Below are 15,823 nucleotides of genomic sequence, written 5' to 3' on the forward strand. Positions count from 1 at the left end.
GACGCAGTCACATGTGCTGGTTCTGTCACAAAATGCCAACTTTATATTGATGTTTCAACGATTCTCTCGCCATTATATTTTCACTTTATCAACCTTGTATTAACTTTTTTATTCAACATTTTATATTGACTTTATTCTTTAAGTGCATGATGAACTCCTGTTTTTCCTCATGGGTGGCACTAATATTTTTACATATCAATGATATTTATTGAAGATATACCGATCTATTTAAAAAAAAATAAAATAAAAAAAGGATCTTAATCATTTTGATTTGTATACTCGGGCAGCGAAACATTAATGTTAAACAGTTGTGATATTAGAATTTTGAAGTGGGAGTTGAACCAGGTGATGTTTTATTTCCTAAAACTCATTAAATCAACATGTGTGCAACAAAAACTAATGAGTTTACAAAGATTATATACATTCAATCATTGGTACATTTGTTGATATATTGTTAAATAACTGGATATACACCATATAAAAAAATTGAGTGACAGGTTTTAATACATCCAACTGCATTGTCAATTTTGCACTAGAATACGATGTTGTACAAATCACAAGGTTATAATGGGCTCAGTGTTTTCTACTTCCGCATTCTCTATCAGTCTGTTGGTATCGACGACGTCCGGTTGTGTCCGGTCACTTTCAAAGTACAGTGGATTGTCAAACGTAGGTATGAGGCGTGGAGACTTTTTGTAGATGATGAATGCTCCAGCAGCTAGCGAGCAAACAGCCACAATAATCAGCACCACTATCAAACTTGTGTGACCACGACCCTGGGAGTCTCGACCTGTGCGAAACTCTGTAGAGGATACAGCAAACATGCAACAAGGATAATTTAAACTAATGGTTTTCAATAAGTTATGAACTATATTGATCATGGTACTGCTTAAAAAAACATACCAGGTGTTGAGTCTGAATCTGTGGCAGGCACTGTTTAGAATAGAGAACACAACAACGATCATATCACTCCAAAGTGTTCAAAGATAAGGTTTTAAAAAAAGTTGTTCCTTTATGGTTTTGAGCATATACATTAGTTACATATACACTTTAATTTTATTTACTATAGGTACTGTAAAGTTGGCATTGATATAGTAATCAACCCTGCATCCAGATTCCACTGGGAGGAAAAATAAGTTTTAAAATCAGGCAAGACACTGAAGTATAGAGAATTAGTGGCCAATTCAAGTCTACATTAATTTGATGATTTTCTTTATTTTTGCTTCTTTCCCAGCTGCTTTAACAGTAAACAGTTAAATTTCAAATTCCCACAAAGGACAAATTTACGTTAATTTGACAAAAAACATTACGTTTGAATGGAATTCTTTCTGTAAGAATGAATTAAGAAAAGCAATTTAGCTGATTGTTGAATTAACAGTTTTCTAATAAATTTTAATGACAGGAATTTACAGACTGTTTTCAGCTGTTTCATCAAAATGCAACCAGTAGTGTAACCAATTTTATCTATCATCTTTACCACAAGTCTGGATTAAAACCAGTAAACTTTTAGCAATTGATACTAAAGACCGGCTTTTATCACATTTCCAACCACTTGACTGTGAAATGATTTAAAGGAAAACATCTACCTTTGGGTGTTTTGCAGATGTATGCCCTATCGTGCCATCTTTTACCAGACCTCCAAGTCCCATCTGAGCTGACCATCTCTCCGTAATCAGCATCAGGCTCATTGGCACCCCAGTTCGTGTAGTCCAGCACTGTTTTATCCAACCACTGCCATGTCCCTAGGGGCAAATAACACTGTTATCATTACATTTGTAGTTTTCCACTAATCAATCCATTTCCACTTATCAATCAACCTCCCTTTATTTATGTGCTGTCTGTTACAATCAAAATTGTCTCTAGATGCTTTACAGAATCCCAGGGCCTGACCCCAGCAACGGTGGCAAGGGAAAACCTTCCTCTAAGGAAGAAACCTTAAGCAGGATCTGGCTCATACAGGGGGAGCCTCCTGTTGCACATGACATTGTCACAACAGTAGGCTACTGTTGGACTGTTTTAAATGTCCATTTTATGATAATGTTTTGTCGTCAAAGGGTAAACGTTATCCTTATCACCTTTATGCGTTTTGTAGAGCCCGATCCAGAAAGAGCTGTGGCTACCATGAAATACATCCAAACTGTTTTGAATGAACGCTTGCTCTGCTGGATCCTCAATACTGGCCAAAACGCCACCTTGAAAGAAAAAAGACAAATTTTTAAATCATTGTACACTGTTTTTTTTCTCTCTTTCTGAATCATTTCTTACCATGCCTCACACAGCTTCCAGCAGCATTGGCCCATTCAATTTCATCTGTGACAAACAAGTAACAATAACCCTTGAAGGGAAGCCATGAATAACTCTGGTGGTATTCTTCTTTTGTGTCTTCGGGACAAACCCCTGGAAAAACACTCGACTCTGTCGGTGGCACCTCTGCATCACATGGACAAAAATAAGGGCAATCAAAGACTGCTGGGGGTGGCATTCTTTTGGCACATCACCCATCTCCCCATGCCTCCCACAGTACACTCTGCACATGGCAAAAACGGGAATAATCATAAACAACACATTTTTGGGGCCAAGCTAACAACGACACTGGGGAGAAATAAGATAAAAAAATCTGTTGAGTTAGACTTTTATGCTCATTAAAATTTAAATTGACATGCTGGTTCCAAAATTGTAGTTATTTTTTTACCAGCACGTTTTTTCTCCACAGCTTCTCCTCCAGATAAGCAAAATTCCACTGATTAGCTGTAGTGAGAATTGCCACCTAATTAGGATTAGAGTCTCATCTACAGCTCCGTGGAAAACTTGTTTGTGTAGTCACAATTGAAACATTGCGTTGAGAGGTGTGCAGCTCGCTATAGGTCAGTACTATCAATATCCCAGAGGGGGTATTTTGAACTATAGGGATCCTACAGTTCAAAAACTTGATGTTATAGAGATCAATTTTGGATTCCGCACCGAAAAGTTACTTAGTAACAGCTTTCAGGCGTAACTCAACAAAAATTGTGTTACCCAGTGTTATATTTAAACCTCAGTTTATTTACTTAAAAATCAGCATATCTCATTATGACATATGATAATATGTTTTTAGGAACTATTTACCCATGATCTAAGTAGCACAATAGTTGAGTAGAACGCACATATACTTCTTAGTGGGAAGGCATGGGTTCACTATCTCTGAAAATAAATGGGCCCACATTGACTTTTATTTTTTAAATTATTGTTCAGTTATTTATCATGGTGGCACTTATTGTCTTGCTGACATTCTTTACCTGTCGTCTGCATGCAAACGCTGTTCATGGTCTGATTGCAGAAAGCGGTCCTCCATTGTCCATCCACATCCAGGTACACACATGGTTTGTCACTGCTCGGTTCATCTTCAGCCCAGCTGGCAAACTTCAGATGCCAGTTGTCAATATATTTAAAGTAACCACCGGTCTGAAAATGAGACAGATTGTGTTTTATGCTACCTTATAAAGACAAATAATATAGTTGATTGGTGAAATTGTCTCAGGTCATTTTGTTTGTCCTGAATTTACAAAACAAGACCTGAGAAAATGTGGTTCACTAGAGCTGGAATGGGTTTCAGTGGAAATTTTTACTGATATTTTGAAGGCAATTTAATGCAAATAAACCTTTAAGGAATAAGGGACATAGTTTTTTCAAATGTTAGATTTCAAATTATACTATCTACAATAGCAGCAGTATAAATTTAAGTTTAAAAACCTGACACCTGTTTTTTGTTCAGTCCGATCCAAACAGGAGCTTTGAGATTCAAAACCAGAAGTTCAATGTAAGCCTGCGACCATTCATTTCTCAAAGAGGCCAAGCTGGCTTTATCAGCCTCGCAGTTCTTCTTGGCGTCATCCCAGGTGAGATTCGTAGTCACAACCTTGATACTGTCATTTCCCACGGATACATAGATCTTGGGAACATATGTGTCTGGCTGAGAAGGGATATTAGGGTCTGGAAGAAAGATGTATTTTGGAAAAATGAAAATGGTTGTCATATGAACTGTTTTTTCATTTTGGCCGTTTAGATACAAAAACACAAAGAAGAAACTGACCGACTTTTCGAGTACAGACAAAACCATAGGTTTCGTTGCAGGACTTGATCAACCATTTACCAATGCTCTGGCCAGCATTACTGTTCATTACAACACAGTCTTCCTGGTGAGGTACAATATGAGATGTTAGAATTTAGTTAATATTTTTTCTTGAATTTGCATCTTCAAACAAATGTGTCCTGTGTCATTTTGTAGTGGTATTTGAATGATTAGCTGTTTTCCATTGGCATTTTAAATCAGTGTCAGAGGTGTTACCTCATTCCATCTTTGATAAAAGGTTCCTGGACGACGTCGACTTCTCTAAAAAGCAGAAGAGATTTGATTTTTCTTTTTTTATAAGTACAAAATTAACAGTTCCAACAGGCAAGTTAATATATATATATATTTTGTTTGTTTGTTTGTTTGTTGTTGTTTTTTTAATAAATTTCATTTATTTTGCTAGAACTTTCCAGCCTTTTACAGTTGGACAGATAACAGAATCAATGGAGGGGTTTTTTGGTACTTACAGAATAGCCCCAGTTGGTGTATTGTCTTGGTTTTCCATCAGTCCAATAAAATCCATCTTGATTTAAACTATTTAAACCGATCCACAGGTTTGTAGCCGATAGTTCCGCCATTTTGGTGGTCAGAAATGCTGATTATTTTAACAATAAAAATGAAAAAATTGTTATTTTAATTATTTCGAATAGTGACACTTTATATTGTGCATACAATGAATATAAATTATTTATGTTGTTGTTATAGTATTATGACCATATGCCTAAAGTTTTATTGGGTCCTATTTTGTTGTCAAGAGACCCATTAAGTGATGGATTCTAGTTAGGGGTCATCAATCAGTCTTGAGGCAATCCAGCATGGATTTCTGTCCTACCAAGTATACAACTATATTAATCCGACTTGTTTGTCCAACACTTCTCACAGATGCTCAATTGATATCTGGAGAATTTGTGGAGGCCGGGTCAAAACAAAGTTGTTTTTTATTGACCCAGCATGGATGACAGCAAGGTACAGCTGTATGAGTTTAAGTAACATCCACATGGATGAACAATGCTTAAAGCACAACGCCACCTCTGTCTGCATGCTGTCTTCCCCCAGTGGAGCCTAGAGACACATAAGCAACGTCTAACACCTGACCATTCAGGTGAGGTGAAGGAAAATGTGATTCACCCAATGAGGCTATTGCTTCCATTGCTCCACGGACACTCAACCCTCTCACCAGTTCACCCCTTTTTTCATTGTCGGAACATAGTTGGAACAACCAACAACAGCTGTGGTTTTGGAGATTGTTCTGGTCTAGTCCAAACTAACTTCAATTTTTTTTCTTGAGTGTATTGCAATTCTTACACCAGGAGGAGCTACTGTTTGGCATCAAGGCAGTTGCTCCACCAAAAAGGACAAACACTGCTTTTGCGCACCACTTTCTTCTATGCGTTTTTCTTGTTAACACACAGAGTACACACCGCTGTGTACAGTGCACACACTGCACACACAAAAGCAGCTCATCTCATCTGTTGCAGATTGCTCCTTGAGCAAGTGACATTCGTACGGATTTTTGCACAAGTGGCGTCAGATCAGCTTGATGGCCCAATTTACATACCCAGCGCAGTTCACCAGAATAATTTATAAAATTATTATAAAATTATATGCACTCCTGTTATTAAGTCCAGTTCAGTCTGTTAATGGTGATTTCAAATGATATATTAGGTGTGTTCCTAAGCCTAATAACTTAAAAAACAAGCTTGAAATTTACAAGTTCCAATTTCCCCCTTTATTGCTTTTTTTTCCTGTACTGTAAATCTTCTGTCTAAGAAGAAATCTGAGGCTGCTGTTCTGGGAATGAGCTACCAAAGCTTTTTCTGCATAACTCAATAAAGACCCATTTATGGAAAGCTGTGAAGAAGGCAGGTTTGTCTTTAATTATATAAAATAGTTGACCCCTTTTAATTTTCTAACTTTAATACACTAAAGTTAAGGCTATATATCCAATTTCTGGTTAGTTTCCCAGCACCTCCTATATTTTATGTATGTGGCCCTTGGTGAAAAAAGTTTTGACACCCCTGGTCTAATGTATCCCAGACATACATAATGAAGAGATCAGAAGTGTTAGTCAACTCATCTGTCAATGGTCACAGCGTTATGCCTGTGTACATTCGTATACATACATATATGATGTTGCAGAACAAACCTTGTATGCGTCTTGTGGGAATTGAGACTAAGTTTCCTCCTATGGTAATGCACTGTTTCCTGGCATCTTCCCAGGAGGCCACTTGGTCAGTAATGATACTGTAGCACTGCAGATAGGACATAAAATGTTAAATTTTGAATTTTCGATTTTTTTTTTTCAGAATTTCTACATTTAAAAAATCTACTTGCTGAGTTCCACTGAGTTACAGCAACTTTTTATTGTCTCTGTGGCCTTTAATGCTTCACTTTGTTAAATCTAACAGGACAGTGTTGCCATTTTTTAAATATACTTTATGTACAAATAAGGGCCTATATATAGAACATCTGCTGAAAAGAGATCATTTTAAATTAAGTACAGAAGAAATTTTGACATGAGATTTTCTGCAAAGTTCTGTAAAGTAATGTTTAATCTGATGACGTTTTTCTTGCATCATTCTTGAACATTTTTCAAATTGAACTGCAAATTAAGCTCTGCAGCTGGCATTTCATTGTGGTGGACACATATTCAGATTGTTTGGTTTCCGACCTTTGAGTCAAATTTGGTCCACTTGAGTGGGCAGCCACCTTTAGGAGGAACTGTGGGGGCTGCAGTGGTGTTAGCAGGGGTGGAACCTGATCGTTTGCAAATGAACTCGTGTTCTTGGCCACAATTACATGTTCTCCAGTAACCTGTAAGTTCAAGCAGAGGTGACGTGCATCAGAGGGTTTTAGTGTCATCCTAAATACATTGCTTTTCTGTTTGTTAGTCTAAATTACTCACCCATATAATAATTCATTGTAACACAATTAGCATCAATAGTATCTGGATTGGGTTGATTCTCATCCCATTTTTGCAATCCCAATGAAGATCCATCCATCCACCTTAGAATGCAACATTTGTCATTTATTCATCAGTCATTAAATACTTGTGGATGCAGTTGAGGAAGGATCCATTTTGTTCCACTGCAGCCACCGTAGCTCCTTTTTAAAACTGTAGCTATTCTTTTCACAAATAAATGAATTCTTTTCTCTTTTTGAACTGTAGTTAAGGTTGGAGTGACTGCTCTTTTTTTTGTATTGCACTGATATGAATCATCACTATAAGCACAAATTACAGTAAAATGCCTGTTATTTGTTCCAGTAATTACCTAACTATGATCGAGTGAGTGATTTTTTCATTTTTAAGTATATATTCAATTAATATTTCAAAACTTTTTACAGTCGCAATTGATAGGAATGATACTCACCAAAATCTGCCATCAATGTCGACTGATAGTCCTATATAATATGACCCATACGATCTGGCAATCTGTAAAAATACACATGCACGTATACACACATTTTCAAGGTAGTTATTCACCACCAGCTTTAATATTTACTCAAATGCTGAATGCCAAATGCTAAATAAAGACCTGTTTCCATAAGAAGTTGTTTTCCTCTTTACTGCTGATGGAAACCAAATCACCGTGTTTCTGCTGGCATAAGTGACGAGCCTTCTCCATGTACATGGGGTTCCTGTTTAAGTAATACTGGTTTCCTCTCCACTCCAACCATCCATCAGAAGTGATGTTGAAGTCTGCACGGTTTAGAAGTGTATACAATGTCCATTTGGGAGAAATCATCACTTTTAAATGACAAGCTCTCTGAACCAATGCAGCCATAAAGCTAAATGCACAATAACTGCAAAATCAATGCTTTTCTCATCAATCAGTGTTTCTTACCAGCAACAGTGTCATTTGGAGGTGGTTTTGGTGTCACTCCTGAAAAGTCAAAAGAAGGTGTTAATAACAAGAAATCCAAATAATGTGCCATCTGTCAGTCTTAACTCCCCTTTAAGATCATTGACAGACTGTAACATTACTAGGAAATATATATAAAGGACCCTTTCTGTCTAGTTATGCACAGATAAAGCAATTTCCCATTAGCCACTGCTATGACCAATACATTTAAAGTGCTGATTTAAGAGAAGATACTAGATTTTAAAATATCGCCAAACCCTAACACTTGAATGTTAATATCAAGATTCTATCTGAACATGAGTGTCAAGTATCTACCACTTATCAATTAGCTTTTCCATTTTCACTACAGTGAAAGAATCTTCAGAAACAATGTGATTACACATTTCCCTAATTTGACAACTATATTTTTTCAACCAAAATCCATCATTACCGTAAACAAATCAACAAAATGTGTTGAAATAAGCGAGGGAAGCACAGAAGAGAATTTGCTAAAGGCTAATAATAGAATTCCAATAATAAACGTTTTTATTGAATCACTAAAATAGTGAGGAAATATTAAAAGCATTTCATTCCAACTTTACCTGCACGGATTTGACACAGCCAATCATTGTAGCTCTCACAGTTGACATCATTCCAAGACCCAGACTCCTCCCATGAGTTATGCATTCTGAATTCAGTACAGGACTCATCATTATTGTGATTGTTTGGCTCTCCTTCCTGCCAGTGCAGGAAATTCACCTTTGTCCAGCAAGATAAAAACACAAGTGTTAATAAATAAACGCAAACCCCAAACCACTGCCTGGAGGTGTTAAAAACGGTCCGCTTACAGGTGAACCATCACTCCACACGTAACCTGTGTTAGGATCAGGTGCGTGTAGTCCAATCCATGCTCTACCATGTCTGTGGCATACAAAAAATAAATAAATATCATTTTCTCCAGAAAATCAAATCAAACTGCACTTTGCTGTTTAATTCATGAAATAACTGCTAATAAAGTGAGGTGATGTTCAACTTGCTCGAAACTGGGCTGAGAAGTGGAGGGTTCTCAGTTCGACCCCAGTTTGGACAAAGCATAGAAGGTGTTCTGGTAGTAGGGGAAGGTGCCAGAGCAATGCCATGGTAACCTTGAGCTGAACCCACAAAAGACTCACTTAGGGCCTGGGAAGAACTTGTGACTCATCCACGGGTGAACCCTGCCTTCGCCAATATGTGCTCCCTCCCCGTGACCCCAAAAGGGATAAATAAAGACTAAAAAAAAAGATGAAATGCATCCTACCTGTGTCTCAAGATTATTTTTGGTTAGATTTATTGTATTTACTGTCTGAGTGTATGAATTTGCATGCTGTATCTATTTAAGGTCAGATGAAAGGAGTTCTTCAGACAAAAATCACATATTTGGCTTTCTTATTCTCTTCGACCTAATTGTTTTAACCACTGAGAGAAAACATATGTAAAAGAGTTACAATTAAACAAAAGATGTGCTTAACATACCGTGCAATCAGAAGTTCTCCTTGGTTGTGGAGGCTGAGCAAGTCTCCTCCAATGGCCCTGCAATAATCCCTGGCCTCAAACCAGGTCTTCTCATTTGATCTTGGACCTGTAAAAAACTAGCCACATACAAAGATTATGTAGGGAAAATTTGTAGTAGCAGAAACAATGGCATGACATGGTGGTGGAGAATCCTATCTTGTCTTGTCTTGTCTATGTGACTGTTGACTAGTTTTACTGATGGCCATCATTTTAATGTTTCATCATTCAGATTTACTCATTGTAAAGTATTCCAAAATTCTGGGATTTGTCAATATAATTAGGATCTTGTTTTCTCACCTTTGCATCGGGACAGAAATAAGTTGGCATACAGGCCTAAAACATTTACAGTCTAAATCTAAAAAAGTTTGACCTAATTTGAGAGCTTTTGAACATGGGTGTTTTGCTCCTTAAAGAACCCTGCTGACAGGATGTCAGCAATAGGAATAATAGGAATAATAGGAATAATAGAAAGTCCTATTAGCTGCAATGTTTTGTGGCAGTTCTTTTTCTACCTTAACACAGTAGTTTCTTGTCCCTATTCGATTCCATCCTTGTTCACACTTGAGAGGCATCTGAGTGGGTGGTGGTGCAGTCAGAACCGCCCCCTCTGCCAGGTGTTTACAAATGTATTTAGATGTATTTGTGCAAGGCAGCAGATCCCAGAGTCCGGCCAAAGGTCCAGTCCTCATGGCAACACACCCCTGTTCATAACCTTGGGTTGTTTGTGGGAGAAAATTGTAAATTATGTAGCTATTTATTCTTCCTGTTTGAAAATAAACAAGTACCGTATTTTCACGACTATAAGGCGCACCTAAAACACTGAGATTTTCTCAAAAATCGACGGTGCGCCTTATAATATGGTGCGCCTTGTGTGTGGACTGAGTTCCAAAATCTGCTGTGCGCCTTTGGTAGGTGCACTACGGTAAACGCTCAGCCAATCGATTAGCGGCACACCTACGCGTAAGGATCCTCTAAAATGGCGCCGGTCAAGCGAGACGCGTATGAGGCTTACTTTAAACTAAAGGCCATCGAATATGCGGCTGAAATTGGCAATCGAGCAATCTTAGTATTTTCGCTTTATGAGGAGGCGGCATCTCTCCATACGCACAAGGACAACTGTTGCGCAGCAGCTGCCCACGGATTACCAGGAGAGGGCGGCCATCTTCCGCACTTACTGCCGCGACAGGATAACCGCGCCCAGCCACATCTATGAGGCAGCGGCGGGCAAGTTATTGTAGACACATGGGCTATGATACCGTCTTCATGTATTGTAAGAGTTTTCACAAAATCAACGCTAAACCGGAACCAGTCGGTGAGTCCGATTCAGATGATGAAGAGGAATTCGGGATGTTGGACATTGAAATAGTGCAGCCGTTTAATTCAGATACAGAAGATGAAAACTTTGATGGTTTTTGAGGCGGAAGAATGAATATTTTGTTCAAGAAATGTGTCGAAACTCACTGTTTTACTTCCGTTGTCAATTTTTACTGTATGTTTCAGCATGCGCCTAATAATACGGTGCGCCTTATGTGTGTTTTAAATACAGAAATAGCACCCATAACTGTGACTGCGCCTTTTAATACAGTGCGCCTTATGGTCGTGAAAATACGGTATATGTCCTCCTCTGTACCTGGCATTCCAGCGTTCCAGTGAGTGTATTTCACCGAGCCTCCCTGGGTCCATACAAATTCATCAATATTTTTCTGGTTTGAGAGCCCTAACCAGAAGTGTTTTTCTGGCCTCAAACCCACCAAACTGACAAGAAATGCATTGTCCACCCTGGAAATATACAAACAAGTTCATAGAATTGTTCGGGTCCCGTTCAATTGTATGAAAGGTGATGTGCAGTGCCCTCAGACACAGCTGCTACTGCATCAACAATGAGATAACGTGGAAGGTTCTAACCCATTGGAAACATCAGCTAAATAGGATCCTGACGTTTCACAGTCACTCTTGGCCTCATCAAATGTCTTCATTGCCGTTCCTATTAAGTAGCAGTAGGAACCATGTCGTTTCCAGCCCTGTTGGCCACAGGTAGATTGGGGTCACAAGCCAATTATTTTTCCAAAAGGCATAATACAAGCAGGAAATTACTAAAGAACTCCTGTGAACATCAGCACTTATCAAAGCAGAAGAAGCTGGTTTTAAGTTTCAACAGTTAAACATATACCATGATTGAACTTGGGAGAACACCCTATAGAGGGGGCGGGAACCGCATTGTTATTAAAGAAAGCATGACTCACCAGTTTGCAGCCAATATTCACCTCCACTTCATCTCCAGTGCTCTCTGTTGTGCTCTGTTTCATACATATGAAGCCATGTTTTCTCTCACACAAGCGATCCACCCAGTTCCCATTCTGCAAAAAAAGAAGCACTATACAGGGTATACAGAACTATTCTTCCTTTTTCAAAAGCAACATGCACTACATGTGTAATATAAGTACTTAAATTTAATCTTACATCACTCTGGTTTTGACATCCATTTTTACTGTACGTACAGCATATGACCTACATCACTTCTCTTACCTCTCCTGTGATCAGCACGCAGTCTTCTGCATCCGTGGACACGTCCGGTTTTCCAAAAGTCCAGCTAGTAAAGCTGACAGAGGAGTGATCACTCCAGTCAAACAGTCCCTCTATCTTTATGTCATTAAATCCAATCCAAAGTTCATCAGTTGATGCTGCAGATAGCGAAAACAAACCTTCAATATTTTGTTAGGTGACCTGACAAAACTTGTGTGACTGACCACTGTAATTTACAAATGCTTTACAAAGCTTTTGTCCCAAGACTTATAAAGAAAATGTACATAATAAATAAAAAGGGATGGGAAAAAGTATGGCAATATTGGTAATTTCATGTTTTTGCCTACCAAATCCAAGCTGTGAAATGATAAAGCTCTGCTCCTCCACGTTTTGGACACTGACAAGGTCTCCTCCTTCTTTGCGGCATTCTTTTTGGGCATTGTACCACGTTTGAGGAGAACGATTAAGGTAAAAGCAGTGGCCATTGTAGGGAATCCAGGGGTTAGAACAAAATCCTTGCTCAACTGAGATTGAAAATATGACACACAGAGGATTTTAAACATTGGTAATCATACGGAAACTGTTCATAAGTGTGGAGTACTTGATGTATTTTCTGTACTTTCTGAAGGAGCTGGAGGAGCTCCGTCTTTGTAGCAGATGTAGCCGAGCTTCTTTGTGCAGGATGCACTTTGCCAGGTGTGCTGCCCAGCCGTGTCGAGAAAAGCACAGTTGTGTCCTGGGTTAGGCAACGGATTTCCTGTAAGAAGATAATCCTTTTTGTCCAATGTGGATGTGACTTTCATAAGTCCAGAAGTGGGTAAATTTACTTTTTCTGTTTGTAAGGTAAATGTGTTTTCTTTCAACTTCTTCTACAGCTAAGGGCCATGCAGGAAGCAAACATGCAGGCTCACAGTATTGATAAGCAGATTAAATTGTTTTTCTGTAATTGCATTCAAATCTTGTCAACAACAAGCAGGTCAATATGGCCTAACCACAGTTGTTCTCCATGAACAGCAAAATTCTTTAAAACAAGCAGACCCACCTGGACTCCACCTGAGGTAACGGAAAGGCTTCAAATCAGACCAACGCCACCCGTGTTCTGGGTCCAGAACCAGTCCAATCCAGAGCTTCTGCTTCCCTGATTCCAGTTGTGCTGCACGTTTGTGTGTTCGTTGAAAGAGATAAGAAAGGCAGAGAACAGACTAAAGGAATGGTTCCTCTTTTCCTGGTTCTTCCTCAATTGCATTGCTTCACAACAGAATGCAACAAAAAGTATTCTGCAGCCGGGTCAGCGAGTATCAAAATTTCAATTATTTATTAAGACAACTGAAGAAAAACATTCTAGTCTTTTTGACGTGGCTTTTCAAATCAGGTGCATAAAGTAAACCGGCACTATATTTAATTATGCTCTGGTACATTTTACGTAACTATGTCATGCTATGTTAGAAGTAGGAGTATGCATTCTAAATCTTTTGATCATTTCTGTGTAAACCAGTTTTTCCTTTTGTTTTTATGCTCAGCAAGCACACATTCACCAGGTGGAATCCTACCTGAGACAAAGGCCTGCTGATGTGGATCTGAGACACTCAGCAGAGAGGCACCCTGCTGTCTGCAGCTGGTTTCAGCCTGAGACCAAGTCAATACTGACTGTGTGTTGAGCTGATAATTTGCTCCCGTTACCAGGTTTTTTATCCATTTGTCAGTGGCTAATCAGAGACAGAGGATAGAAATGCAAATGCTGGAGTCTTTAATCACCGTATTACCATTTCACACTGTTAAAAGCATGTTCTCACTCACATGTAGTTGGGCAATATCCCCACTGTTCATTTTCAAATCTTGTTCCAACAGCACACCAGGCACGCTTTGTTGAAGAGTCATAGGTGGTGCATTCTCCAAACCATCGGTCCTTGTAAAAGAACGGAAACGCACAGGGTTTTCCGAATGCGTTTCCTTCTAATGTAAAAAGCTCTGATGGGAAAGAAAGACTGATCTTTAATCATTGCCTCACACAAAACCGCTCTGCAAACATGAAGTATAGTCTGAGTCAAAACTTTATAAATCTATTCTGTTTTTCCATCCCAGGTCTCTGTACCGTACCTCTGTAAGTTCTTGAGCAAGCACCTCTGGTCATTCCAGTGACCGTCAGATGGTTATTTGGACCAACGGTCCTGGAGAGAGACAATGCTTCATCCGGTTTCACTTCGATGTAGAGCTGCTGGCCCTTGAGTGCAAGCAGGGTTTCGTTCTTGCATTCCCACTTTTGCAGCTCACTCTTGTCGTCGCAGTCATAGAAACTCACCTCGCTGCCTAGGCTCTTGCCCTGGGCACCCAGGCATTTTCTGGTGATTGTGGCAAAAAGTCGGTCACCGGTAGTCCAACGCACATCAAGACAACGGTTGGACTTTTTTAGTATGCACAAACCAGTGGCTTTGCTAGTGAGGGAGAAAGGGGAATCTGCAAAGTGGTGCAAAGAAGAACAAATCAATGGCATTGCTAAAACACGTCTGCATTTCCAATCAGTCCTCATTTACAAGATAATCTGTCCACAAGTCCGTGTCTGTTTCCAGAAAACAATTTAGGGTTTCTTACAATAAAAAATAACATTACAATTACTCACAAAGTAAATGTCATAGAACTTCAACAGTAATATTAAGCATGTGTGGAAGGAAACCACTCCTGTATCAGTGTCAAGACATAGAGACAGTGAGAAAAACACAGCTGAAGCTCAAATCATATATGCAGTCTACATCCCACAAAGAAAAAAAGAAAGATAATTAAAGTGCACATTACCATCAAATGTTAAACATTGGCATTGTGGGATGAAGAGCACAATGGCTGCTAAGGTTATCCTTGGGGGGAGCATTCTTCAGATGAGTCTCAGAGCAGCAGCTGTCCATGCATTGCAAGCAGAGGACTTATGAGCACGAGCATGAAAAGGAAGGAATCTTAATACTGCCGACACCGTCTGTTTTTTTTCTTTTTTTCGAAACTTTGTGACACTCAACCATTTGTTGAAAAAAAAGCCTGTTGCAGGGGGTGTGAATATTTTTTGACATTTCCACAAAGTGTTGACACTCCAAAAATGGCCAAACATGGCCTCATCGACTTCCTGTCCAGACGTAGCTCAGATGTGCACATTTGTAAACATTTGGAGGAGTTTGTAAAAAAAAAATTCACATGTCATATCTTATGACAGTTTGCTTAAATATTGGTGTAACAGCTATAGCAATTAATTATTTACTGTTTTAGTGAAAATACATGAGGTATACAAACGGGCTTTGTGTGATTTTATGTGCTAATTGAAAATTATTTCTTATAATTTTGCCAAGTAACCAAAATTCAGCTCACATTTTCCAAATCCTGCAATATAGCTGGGTTGCTGATGAAAAGAAAACATTCTTGCTCTCTGTGTAGCAACACAGCATCCTGTTTTGGGCTTTTCAGATGATAGTTTGACCACCAAATGAGTTTGTGTTTTCATTTCCCCTCAGCTTATGCTCCTTTTTTAAACTTTGTTGAATTATGAGCAATTGGAACATTTGTAATTGTGTTTTGGGGAATTTATTATTAGATTAGTTATTAGATATTAGTTATTAGATACTTAGATATTGTGGCTTAATTTTGTATAGTGTCTGAGCAGAATTGTCCTTCATAACATTCATAATTTAGATAAGTCATAGTAAAATTCCATAAACCCCTAATGAGAATGTTGGTAGGATAAACTTTAAATGTGCAAATTCCCAGCAACACCACAATGAAATGATACAATATAATCAAGAAAGGATATGTTCTCTACTTC

General features: G+C 38.7%; 1 protein-coding gene across 2 annotated transcripts; it reads right to left on the reverse strand.

Moving 5' to 3' along the window:
• Nucleotides 1–329: 329 nt before the first annotated feature.
• Nucleotides 330–14,973, reverse strand: mrc1b (mannose receptor, C type 1b). 2 transcript variants are annotated; one of them, XM_011616278.2, is made up of 31 exons: nucleotides 14,815–14,972; nucleotides 14,122–14,478; nucleotides 13,822–13,992; nucleotides 13,575–13,730; nucleotides 13,067–13,177; nucleotides 12,644–12,781; nucleotides 12,372–12,548; nucleotides 12,028–12,182; nucleotides 11,745–11,858; nucleotides 11,407–11,522; nucleotides 11,132–11,280; nucleotides 10,014–10,213; nucleotides 9,463–9,578; nucleotides 8,799–8,871; nucleotides 8,553–8,709; nucleotides 7,954–7,992; nucleotides 7,645–7,808; nucleotides 7,480–7,541; nucleotides 7,014–7,114; nucleotides 6,780–6,922; nucleotides 6,255–6,360; nucleotides 4,576–4,703; nucleotides 4,325–4,369; nucleotides 4,070–4,172; nucleotides 3,737–3,969; nucleotides 3,276–3,441; nucleotides 2,266–2,430; nucleotides 2,076–2,192; nucleotides 1,587–1,742; nucleotides 904–933; nucleotides 330–802 (listed from the first exon to the last, which is right to left on the reverse strand). In XM_011616278.2, exons 1-31 carry the CDS (start codon nucleotides 14,885–14,887, stop codon nucleotides 555–557), a joined length of 4,269 nt encoding a protein of 1,422 aa, XP_011614580.1. In that variant the 5' UTR covers nucleotides 14,888–14,972; the 3' UTR covers nucleotides 330–554. The 2 variants fall into 2 exon arrangements, with proteins under 2 accessions (XP_011614580.1, XP_011614581.1); XM_011616279.2 differs by lacking the exons at nucleotides 330–802; nucleotides 904–933; nucleotides 1,587–1,742; nucleotides 2,076–2,192 and adding an exon at nucleotides 3,106–3,180 and having other exon boundaries at nucleotides 2,380–2,430; nucleotides 14,815–14,973.
• Nucleotides 14,974–15,823: the final 850 nt, after the last annotated feature.

Source organism: Takifugu rubripes, chromosome 22 (genome assembly GCF_901000725.2).
Source record: "Takifugu rubripes chromosome 22, fTakRub1.2, whole genome shotgun sequence".
Classification (NCBI taxonomy): domain Eukaryota; kingdom Metazoa; phylum Chordata; class Actinopteri; order Tetraodontiformes; family Tetraodontidae; genus Takifugu; species Takifugu rubripes.

Excerpts from the sequence above, each read along its gene's own strand:
- mrc1b (XM_011616278.2), bottom strand. The coding sequence starts at position 14,887 with ATGCTCCCCCCAAGGATAACCTTAGCAGCCATTGTGCTCTTCATCCCA. Across the intron at positions 7,542-7,644 it reads ACAACTTCTTATGGAAACAG|ATTGCCAGATCGTATGGGTC; the intron begins GTCTTTATTTAG and ends GTATTTTTACAG. Across the intron at positions 6,361-6,779 it reads GGACCAAATTTGACTCAAAG|TGCTACAGTATCATTACTGA; the intron begins GTCGGAAACCAA and ends TCCTATCTGCAG.